This window comes from Lampris incognitus, chromosome 15 (genome assembly GCF_029633865.1).
Source record: "Lampris incognitus isolate fLamInc1 chromosome 15, fLamInc1.hap2, whole genome shotgun sequence".
Lineage (NCBI taxonomy): Eukaryota > Metazoa > Chordata > Actinopteri > Lampriformes > Lampridae > Lampris > Lampris incognitus.
In genome coordinates this window covers 23,970,051-23,981,565 of record NC_079225.1, presented here as the reverse complement: position 1 = coordinate 23,981,565, position 11,515 = coordinate 23,970,051, and the positions used below count along the sequence as shown (strand labels likewise).

Genomic DNA, 11,515 nt, shown 5'->3' with positions numbered 1-11,515 from the left:
TGCACCGTGAAGCAGGACTGTAAATATTGTTTGCACTTCCTCTTACAAGGGTCTGTTTGTTTGTTTGTTTGCTTTTTTTTCTTGTTCTCTTTCCACCATGACGTAAGCAAACCTGTCATATATATTTATATACATATATATATTTTTTTTACTTTCATTTATTTTCAGTGCCGGCATGAACTCACAAACCTCTCTGTGGTACGGTCGAGGGCTCAGTAGTGGAAGAAGCGGAGACTGACACGGGCTTCGATCGAGCAAGTCTGCTTTATCAGGTAATAGATGCAAACCATCTCTACTTTTTTCTGTTAAGACAATGGGAATTTGATAATCAAAAATGTATTGTACAGTGAGCTGTGACAGCCGTGATATGGTGACAGTATGACCATGGCAGATGTGTTAGACTAGTCAGCGCAGTTCTAACTTAACTATTTCCATTTGCAGACATTGAGGATGGGTTGCAGTTGCAGTGGTCAGAAACAACTGCAAGATGACAAGTTCTACGTGACCAAGAAGAGCTCGCCAGCATCCGGCAACTTGACTCATATAGTAAACAAACCGTACTTAAGTACTACTCTTCCATCACATTCATATAAAGAACACAGTGTAAATGTGTACACATAAGACATAACACAGTGTTTGTGTTTTAGTTCAACTATGAACAATTGCTATTTAAAGACTTTTTTCCCCACCCCTCAGGCACGGAACAGCCAGACTCCTGCAGATAATGGTAATCATTTTAAATCACCTATGCGAAACATGAAATACAAAAAATTGAGCATGAAATGCACAAAGGTGAAATAATGATGAGGATGCTGTGCAGGGCTGCTGTGTAGTGATAACTGACAGACTGAGAGGAGGCTCTATTTGGCAAAAAGAATCCTTGACTACGAGTTTTGCTTTTTTTTTTTCTGGATTAATAATGACAAATTCAAGAAAAGGTCAGTCTTTTTTCACATTCAAAACCAGGACGGTAGTCCTCGTATCAAGTATTACTGCATGAAATGTCCCATTGTTATATTTGCCTTTTGAATTCAAGCCCCGCTCACTGCCAACCAGCATTTCAGTTGACACTACACATGCTCAAAATGGCAGCCCAACATTATACATGAAAAACTTTTCATGACATCTGAACTGAATGCCAGCGTCATCATTCATATCAACATCAAATGTTAATTTCTTTTAGATGAAGATGTTGTTGTTGCACTGCATAACTTCAAACCAACCAACAACGCGGATCTACCATTCAAAAAGGGAGACAGACTTAAGGTTTTGCAGCAGTAAGTCCCCTTTTTCTTAATCTTACAGTGCATTTATATGCAGGGAGACAATTGGCATTAGATAGTCATAACTTACAAATGACTGGTCATATTATACCATGTCCAAATTGATTTTTCTGTTTTTGGTTTATTTCTAGAAATGACGACTGGTGGCTAGCTCGATCCCTTGTGACGGGGGATGAAGGCTATATACCATGTACTTATGTGGCCAGAGCAGATACACTAGAGGTAGAAAAGTAAGTTCAACAGCAATGCGACACACAACATTAACCAGAAGAAGTCACCTAGTAGAGTGCACATCCCCGCCAGTTGTATCTCCCCTTCTCTGGTGCTCAGATTTAGATGAAAAACCAGCTGAGGATTTGGCATTCAATTGCGGTATAAAACAGGTTTTTCAAAGGTTTTGAATCACCGCAACCATGAGAAGTCCTTGATCATACAGTCATAACTGTGCACAAAAATTATTAGGCTGACAGGCCCAGTAGTATGGGAGATTGGCAGTGAACAGATGCACATGGACAGAAAAACCGTTTTTTCTGCCATTATAAGACATTTGCGCAGCGCTCAAGTCAATTGAACGATAAATATGGGGAAAAAGTCTTCAACATGCAGCGCTCAAGCTAAAAAAATCTACCTAATAAAAACTTTTTGCCTGTCAGTCTGTGGGTGCACAGCCTCCTAGGCTGCACTAATGCAACAAAGTCTAATCTGAACTTGCACGTTCCAAAAATAAAAGGTTTGCTATGCGACCATTTTGGTCTAACCACAACCCTGTCTTTATTTTGTTAATATAATGAAGCTGGGTAAATGTTTACACTGCCTGATCCAAATCCACTGTAAATGTGAGTCGTGCACCATTGACTCAGATTGGGCAGCGACAGAGCAGTGTTGGTCGAGCGAGCCAGAGAGTGAATGAGGAGAAGGAGCGGTGAACAAACGTTTTTCGAAGCACTGCAACCACGAGGTTCTTCATCATAGTCATAACTATGCACAAAAAATGTTTTTTTGTTGTACAACAGATATACTCAACAACACAACCCATCGCTGTTACCAGCGATAACGGAACATTAATTCAAAATGACGAGTAAATATGTTAACTAAACTGAATTCAGAAGTCAAGTTAAAAGGAAATATGGCTTCATAGAAATGTTGAACCGCCAAAATATTAATTTTTGAAAATGAAGAAGAGAGACAACTGATTCCCTGACAACTGTGCCTTTTAAATGATACAGCTTGCACTGAATTTGTTTCATTGTCCTCTAGATCAGTGGTTCTCAACCTTTTTGGGGTCCTGGACCCCCTGCATATTTTTGATCTACCCTGAGGATCCCTCCACCTGATCTTGGGGGATGGGGGTTGCAATTTGATAGAAACAGTAGAAACTGCATTTTAAATTGCATTATAGCATTTATTCACTCTTTGGGGCAAAAATAAGAGCTTTCAGTTGTAACTTAGATATAGTGAACATAACAGAATTCTTATGCAGTAACTTTCAGATATATGTAACAAAACAATATGTATTCAGTAACTTTCAGATATATGTAACAACAGAATTTTTATGCAGTAACTTTTAACAATGCAAACGGGAGCGAGATCTCTTATTAAAATACAATAAATTACACTTGTGAAACAGATGATATTAGAGAAAAAAGTCCTGTTACCCTTTATAGTTTAGGTAGATAAAGGTCTCAGTCACATTTGAGTAAAATAATCCTATTTCTATAAATGTCATAGGATCTTTTTATTAAAGATATTTTATTTTCACGGACCCCTTGCAATTACACCACGGACCACTAGGGGTCCGCGGACCCCCGGTTGAAACCACTGCTCTAGATCAGTGTTTCTGTTGTTACATATATCTGAAAGTTACTGCATAAGAATTCTGTTTTGTTAACTATATCTAAGTTACAACTGAAAGCTCTTATTTTTGCCCCAAAGAGTGAATAAATGCTATAATGCAATTTAAAATGCAGTTTCTACTGTTTCTAACAAATTGCAACCCCCCTCCCCCAAGATCAGGTGGAGGGGTCCTCAGGGTAGATCAAAAATACGCAGGGGGTCCAGGACCCCAAAAAGGTTGAGAACCACTGCTCTAGATGAAAGCTTTGTGAACCTGCACTTTCAGCGTCACAGGGATTATCATCAAAAATAGATTTAAGGGCTTGTCATGTTACAACAGTGACGCGAAAACATATTTTTACCTAACTATGGTGTCTCTACTGCAGATGGTTCTTCAAGGGCCTAAGTAGAAGAGAGTCCGAACGGCTGCTTTTGGCTCCAGGAAACAAACCAGGTTCATTCCTGGTGAGAGAGAGTGAGACCAGTAAAGGTGATTATCATCACTTATTTTTTTCTTATCATTCAGAAAACATGAAGATACAATGAATGTTCGACTCCACAAAGGAACACAACAGGTCAGGATGCTCCAGCACTGTAGTGACCCTCCTTTATTGGAAATGTCCCAATTCAATCCTGTTAACAGAGTTGTGTGAGCAAAACACCTTACAACTAACTACTCTGTCACTGAGGATAAACTGCTCTGAACAACAGCGTAAACTGGATTATCTGAAATATATGGCATTATTCTTCTAAGACAGTGGTGATCAAAGAAGGTCACACAATTTCATAGATCTGAATCACAACTTTTTCGTGACTTTGTTGTGAACAGAAAAATGCGGTGTGGTGGCTATCAAGCAAATCCACCCTGGCATGAGTGGGTGTAGTTCCAACGCACCCGTTTGTTGCAACTTTTCTGTTTGTAAAATCCGTATCTAAATATTGCCGAGCTTTCCAGTCGAATTAAAGCGCTGTTAATATGCAAAGGTACAGTTTGTGTAGTCAGTATCTGTACTGCCTGTATGTAAAAAGTAACAAACAAAATATGTCGGTGTGTGGCGCACACCCTTCGTTTTATCATAAAACAAGACTAGGTTAAAACCTAGTATATGGCTGGACCATGACTACATTTATTAAACGGCTGTTTTTGAGCAACTACGTTAAAAAAGCGGCTGCTTTGACATCGGTTCTGTGAACAGCTGATGATGTAATGGAAAACTGTTCGTGCCGATTCCTTATGGAGGAGCAACGGCCAATGGGGAACCTCCAACTCGGCCGTCCAACCAATGGGGAAACTCCATCACTCACTCAGGCGCTAAAACTTTACTTGAAGGGGTGTGCACAAGACTGACATGACGCCGTCATAACCATGACACAACACCTGTCATGAACATAAAGGAGTCTATGAATGTTTATGACTGTTCTCATTAAGTGTCATACGGTCAATTTTCATTTTAAGGCACTTAACATTGTTCGAGATGTCTGTTTTCGAGCTACATATGCATGAAATATATCAGATCGAGCGGCTTGACTCGTGGACTGGTCACCGTTTTATGGTCCTGCCAAAAATTCCATCTTGCATCATTACATTGGTTGGGACCCACTTTCAACAACCAGTGAAAAGTTTATATTTTTTTATGTCTTAGATAGACTAAACTACAACTCAGAAAATGGGAAGTTTCTCATAAATAATAACATAAATCTTTTTTGGCTCAACAACGGGATCGTTGTCTTACTTGTAATTAGAAGTAGGTCTGCTATTGATGGCAGATTTTCAATAGAGTAGTTATTACGCACATCGTATCCTGATTGACAGGGAGCACTGGTAAAATGGATGCTTTTGCACCAGTTCAACCGAGCTAAAGTTAGCGCACCTGAATCACGTTTTTAACTAACTCACAACCCAGAAAAGCAAGCCGACACATCAGAAACACTCCAAACCTTTATGAAAAGATTGGTTTGTTTGAGTAGATCAAATGTGAACGAGTACGTATTGCTTGTAACTGTCGATGTTTGAAATCCCATCTGGAATGAAACTGTTACCAAGTGACTGCATATGAGAGAGGCTAAGAGAGATTAGTGGAGGTGTAGAAAAAAATAAAGCTTGCCAATTTTCTAACCAATGAAGATAACATCGAAACAACACTAATGTGGTGCTTTTTTAGCGGGGCGGGCAGGGGGCCGGGAGGGGGGGGTAAGTGTCAAACACTTGGCCAAATATCGCTCTGTGTCGGTCTTGGCTTAAGAAGCAGATAAAGCGCACTGTGCTTTAGCTTATTAGAGAAACAGGACACACTCGCGAACTGACACCAAGCACATGAACTGAGCACATGAACGTCAAGTGCACAAGCGTTAAAGTGCCCTAAATATCAGTTTGTGCGTGAGTGAGGGAGAAGTGAAGATCCTGAGGTGTGTCACATCTAAGAAGTCAGTGTGTCACATCGTTAGTACTCGTTAATACTCTGAACCGTCTGTACAAAGCGTGCATGTCAGTATGCAGAACTCTCCAAGTCACATGCCTTTTGTTCCTCAAGGGGCCTTCTCGTTGTCCATCAGAGATTCCGATTCGACCCAAGGAGATGTGGTCAAACACTACAAAATCCGTTCCCTGGACAAAGGTGGCTTCTACATCTCCCCATCCACCACATTCCCATCCCTGCAGGAGCTGGTTAAACATTACTGCCGTAAGTAATACACACTTAGAGACCACTGAATAAAATCTCTCCCTCATCAAATGTTTCAGAGGGAATGGAAGATGTGGAACATAATGCACGTGTCTCCCAGCGATCTCCCAGCGGATTTAGTCATTTTTTTGTGAATTATTAGTCAACCCAATTTTGATTCAAATCTGAAGTACGCCCCCTCTAGAAGTGCTGTGTATTTCCTGTGTGAGAGGAGCAATTTTTTTTCCACTCCACTGACTAACCCACAAGAGCCTGACATGTTCACAAGGTGCTGCGGCTTATGAAGCACAGAGACAGGAACAACACGTTTCCCCCAAATATAGCCCCCACATACACGCTTGTGACATTGTATGATTAAAATATGATACTCAAACACATTATTATATCATGTCTTTTTATAGGATGGACTCTCCATAAGGTGCATGCACTGCAGGAATTAAAAAATAATAATACTTCATTCAAAATAGCATCGCCAATTCAACCACGTTTGACTTAATCTTGTTGAAAACTGCTTGGGATACAGGTACAGCAGATGGTTTGTGCCAGCGGCTGAACGCCGCTTGTAAGTCTGCCACACCACAGCCACCGTGGGCACAGGATGAATGGGAAATACCACGTGAGACCCTGAAAATGGTGAAGAAACTCGGGGCTGGGCAGTTTGGAGAAGTGTGGATGGGTAAGAGAAGTTGTCCGTTTACTCAATGCTGCAAAAAAGCATGGTCCCCCTTTTTCTAAAGGATGTATTCAATTTCCCTTTCCAGACCATGATGACTTTTGTCAGATGTACACCGTAGATGTGCTTTGTCAGACTTGAAGGAGAGCCTACCTAAATCATAGCTTATCATAGCAAGCGTGTCAGTATTAACATCAGATAACTGACCGAGTAGCTGAGTTTGCATGGACATGTTTGCATTGACGTTGATCTGATGGCAAACTTGGCAAATACCATGTAAATCTGGTAAAGCACCTCTAAGTAATTCTTAACCACATCGACTTAAATCCACCCAAGTCGGACGAAATTCAAACAAATTTGAAAAAGGTCTTACAAAAGTGTGTGTGTGTGTGTGGGGGGGTATTTTTCTTAGATGGGTCATGGCAGATTTAAGGGGTGCCACCTTCTTCTTTATTGTATGTTTAAATATTTGCCCATTGATGCAAACCAATGCATATGTTCATGTAATTCCACACATCAGCCACGAATAACATCCACCTGGATGTTGGACTAGCTGTCACACACCTTCAAATTTAAAGTTAACTTTAAAATGACCTAAAACAACAGTTTTGAGATATATTTTGCAAAGTGTGGTCTGTAATGTCCTAGGTTTCTATAAGAACAGCCAGAAAGTAGCTATCAAGAATTTGAAGGAGGGCACCATGGAGCCAGAGGCCTTTCTACAGGAGGCCAACCTGATGAAGCGGCTCCAGCATGAACGACTGGTCCGCCTGCACGCCGTGGTCACCAAGGAGCCCATCCTCATCGTCACCGAGTTCATGTGCAATGGTGTGTGTGTGAGTGTGTGTACATATATGGTTGTGTGTGAGTGTGCGTGTGTGTGTGAGAGAGAGAGACAGAGACAGAGAGAGACCCAAACTATTAGAGTATTTGAGAGAGATAATTAGGTCTAAGATTAATTAGGACATGCACAGAGTGATAATTGTGATTTCTTTCTGCATACAATTTATGGATGCCAGGTTTGCCACTTTCAAATTCACATGAAATACATAAAAAAGATGCTGCTTCAGTGTGTTTGAGTTTTTAGTGCAAAACTGTATGGAAACCCTGCATGCCTACAAAATACATTCAGGAACGGTTAAACCGTCAGACAATTTCAGTGCTTTAATTAATCCAGAAAACATCAGCACCTTTTCTCATAATCCAAAGGTATTACAGCACATGGCTTTGACAGCAGGTACACTGCTCCTGTTATTTCATATGACATCAGTTAACGGTACATATAGACACTAACCCGGGCTTTACCTAGCTTGCAGCCGCTAATGGCTAATACCTTAGCCAGAAGGTAATAGAGTTGATGGCGAAATCAGGCTTGTATCGTAAACTTGCAAAAATTATCATCCTGTACACTGCCCTATGGTTTTCAGTTCTCCCTCAGAGTGACTGGCAGTTCTCTTTTCCTCATTCACAGGAAGCCTTCTTGACTTTCTTAAAACAGATGTGGGAAATAAGCTGAAGCTAACCAAACTGATCGACATGTCGGCACAAGTAGGAGAAATATGCCGTTTTTACTACCCCTTACTGCCTTTACTATGACCCAAACGTCAAAAGTCGACAATTTCTTTCATCTTTACCAACACACACTCACTATGCCAACACACACTCACCAACACATACTCACCCACTGCTCCTAGCTACACAGCTAGGATGGGTTAAACACAGAGAGTGAATTCCATTGTATGTATACAAATGACAAATACAGTGTGTTCTGTATTCTGTACTGTGCCCCCCGGTGCATTTCATGAGTTCATAACTCATTTTGAGGACTAATCACTCTCCCGTTGTCTGTGGAAAAAATATGGTAGGAAGGCAGTGGCATTTCTTAATCAATCAATCAAGTTGCATTTTTATAGCGCTTTTCTAGCTGCAACAGCCACTCAAAGCGCTCCAGAAATATCAACCACCACTTATTGTAATATATTCTCCCCACTTCTGCTTTCTGAAGCCATGGGTTAAACCATCAGTTCCTCACTCTTTTTTTAAGCACTTTGTAACATAGTTTTAGAAAAGCGCTATATACAATTATTAATTATCAATTATTATTATTGTTGTTCTGTACTATAAGCTGCAAAAAAAAAAGGCATAACAACTATAACCTACTTGTGAATGTGGTCTATTTATAGCTGGGCTACAGCAAGACAGTTTACAGTAGAGTCCTTTTTGAACGCCAGACATTGTGTACAACACATGTAGAAACTGTCAACACCAAGTGTGAAGTTTCTATCACAGGCTTTTTTTTTAAATTTCCCTTTTTTTTAAATTGCTCTTTTGGTTTGGAAAACCTTGCCCTGTTTCTGTTATTAACATCCGGACAGGAAATGATGTTGTTTTTTTTCCATCCACAGTGCACTCCCCCAAACACTCTCACACACAAACCAGCCTGCTGTAGCTTCCTGAGCGCTGGTACTTCCTGTTTAACCCAATTCACTGATGTGTTTGTATGCACATGTACACAAGAAAGTAAATATGGACATTAGTGGATTACACATATCTGCAAAAACACACACGCGTGCACGCACACACACACACATACACACACACACACACACACACACACACACACACACACACACACACACACACACATACTTCATATATACTGTATATATCTATATAAGATATTAAAATATATTCTCTGCACCATTGCACTTTATCACCTCTTATTTCACCTGTATAGGTCAACTTGTGTATATATCTGAAGATTGTTGTGTTGTTATTCTATGTTAAGTACACTGACAGTACAGAAAGTAAGTACACGAAACCGGAGTCAAATTCCATGTAGTGCAAACCTACATGGCCAATAAACATGATTCTGATATTCTCATATAGATATAATTTATTACCTGAATATTGTATTTTAAGAGAATTATTATTTGATTAATTACTGTATATTAACTATACTTATAACTATAAATATAATTAATCATATATAGGATAAGCGGTTTGGATAATGGATGGACAGATGGATATTGCATTTAATCTTTGTATTTGATCTAGAGCTCCAATGAAATATTCTTTCCAATCCCTTTCTTCCATTCTTTCCGTCAACAGATAGCTGAAGGCATGGCCTACATTGAGAGGAAGAACTATATTCACAGAGACTTGCGTGCGGCCAACATACTGGTCAATGAGACTCTGCACTGTAAGATAGCAGACTTTGGTTTGGCGAGGATCATAGAGACAGAATACACAGCCCAGGAAGGTACAGTACACAGGACATACCTATCACCTAACTGATCAGATACGTATTCCTGCTGGGTTCTGGAAGTTGTTTGTAATTATGGTTATAAAAGTTCACATGCAACATCGGCACTATTTTGCATCCTTCAAATCCACAAGGTCCAAGAGTTTGATGCCGCTAATGTAATTATCCTGTGGCCAAAATTATTGAAGGAGGGGTTATCAGCTAATGCAAATATATAAATATATTTCAGGTTGATTGTTGATTGCAGTTTTGTGCATACTATCTTAAATTCGAGGCACTAACAATCAGGTTTCTGCTGCCTCAAACCATTTGCATCCCTCAAACAAACACACACGCACACGCACACGCACACGCACACGCACACACACACACACACACACACACACACACACACACACACACACACGTAAATATTCCAGCCAGAAGTTTTCTTCTATTTCTCTAATTTTCTCTATTTTCTCTAATTCTCTCTATTTTCTCTCCTTTGGATGGCAGGTGCTAAATTTCCTATTAAATGGACTGCCCCAGAAGCCATCAATTTTGGCACATTTAGCATCAAGTCTGATGTTTGGTCCTTTGGAATCCTCCTGACAGAAATAGTCACCTATGGAAGAGTACCTTACCCAGGTACAGAGAAAACATAAGGAAATAATATAGAAACACAAACATGCATGCAACTAAATTTCAGCAGTACAATTGATCACTTTCATTTGATTTGTGCAGAAACTGGGTTAAATGTTATATGCAATATTTCTTGGATTCAGGTACTTATATCAGATCAACTCACATAAGTAAAAGCTGCCCAAAATATCCCCAGTAAACATCTCCATCAAATTCAAAAACAAACTGATGTGATTATCTTCCCTTGGCCAGGGATGACCAACCCAGAAGTGATCAGAAACCTGGACAAGTCCTACAGGATGCCCTGCCCCGAGGGCTGCCCGGAGGAGCTCTACGACCTAATGATGACGTGCTGGAAGGAGAAGTCTGAGGACAGGCCCACCTTTGAATTTTTGCAGTGCACCCTCAACGACTTTTTCATTTCCACTGAGGGACAATATGAGATGCAACCCTGAGGGGGGGGGGGGGGGATTTGCCATTGAGGTGCAGAGGGAACAAAAGTCTTACAATGTCCCAGAGGCAGAAGTGGAACCTCAATGGACAGTACATCGACATGGCCCTCGTGACAGGCAATCTTTCTTTTGTTTTCTTATTTTTCCAAGACATTTCCGTCTTCATGGAGAGAGTTCTACGCCCACATTCTCAAAGGATGTAAAAGCCAAATCAGGGCTTCTACTCTTGCTAGCGGCTGACTACACCAAAACTTTAATGTAAAATAACTCAATTTTATTATTCCGAATTTATTCCAAATTTTGATGGCTATCCCTCTTGATAGAATATTATCAACCTATGACGTATGAAGACATAATTAAGACTGATACGTGTTGGATATATAGATACGTGGATATGCAAATACAGTATACATCCGGACAGATCACTTAAACAGCCAGTTGGACGTGCTGAAGAAGCCATCGGGGGAAATCACATGACAAAATTTTCCAGTGGTACAGAAACAATCAACCCGAGACTACACAGAGCATAGTAAGCACTTTTTCTTCGATTCCCTTAGCCGTAAGCTTCGGGTGATAAAACAAAGCAGACACTTTTTAAGTGATATCCTACCAGTGGCAGATGTCACATCAGCTTAAAAAATAAAAGTACACACTTACATGATGTTTTGTTTTTGTTTTTGCAGCTGTATTTTAATGAATGGTGTTTG

The 11,515-nt window shown here is 40.2% G+C and overlaps 1 protein-coding gene across 1 annotated transcript; it reads left to right on the top strand.

Moving 5' to 3' along the window:
* The first annotated feature begins 654 nt into the window (after positions 1-654).
* On the top strand, positions 655-10,811 carry blk (BLK proto-oncogene, Src family tyrosine kinase). The gene is made up of 11 exons (XM_056294170.1): positions 655-727; positions 1,184-1,277; positions 1,415-1,513; positions 3,503-3,606; positions 5,648-5,797; positions 6,321-6,473; positions 7,119-7,298; positions 7,942-8,018; positions 9,582-9,732; positions 10,231-10,362; positions 10,609-10,811. The coding sequence occupies exons 1-11, from the start codon at positions 655-657 to the stop codon at positions 10,809-10,811; spliced, it is 1,416 nt and encodes a 471-aa protein (XP_056150145.1).
* Positions 10,812-11,515: the final 704 nt, after the last annotated feature.

What these genes read in the sequence shown, in the direction of transcription:
- blk (XM_056294170.1), top strand. Translation starts at nt 655, where the DNA reads ATGAACAATTGCTATTTAAAGACTTTTTTCCCCACCCCTCAGGCACGG. An exon ending in GCTGGTTAAACATTACTGCC is followed by an intron (nt 5,798 to 6,320) that starts GTAAGTAATACA and finishes CTTGGGATACAG; the next exon opens with GTACAGCAGATGGTTTGTGC. An exon ending in GTTTGGAGAAGTGTGGATGG is followed by an intron (nt 6,474 to 7,118) that starts GTAAGAGAAGTT and finishes GTAATGTCCTAG; the next exon opens with GTTTCTATAAGAACAGCCAG.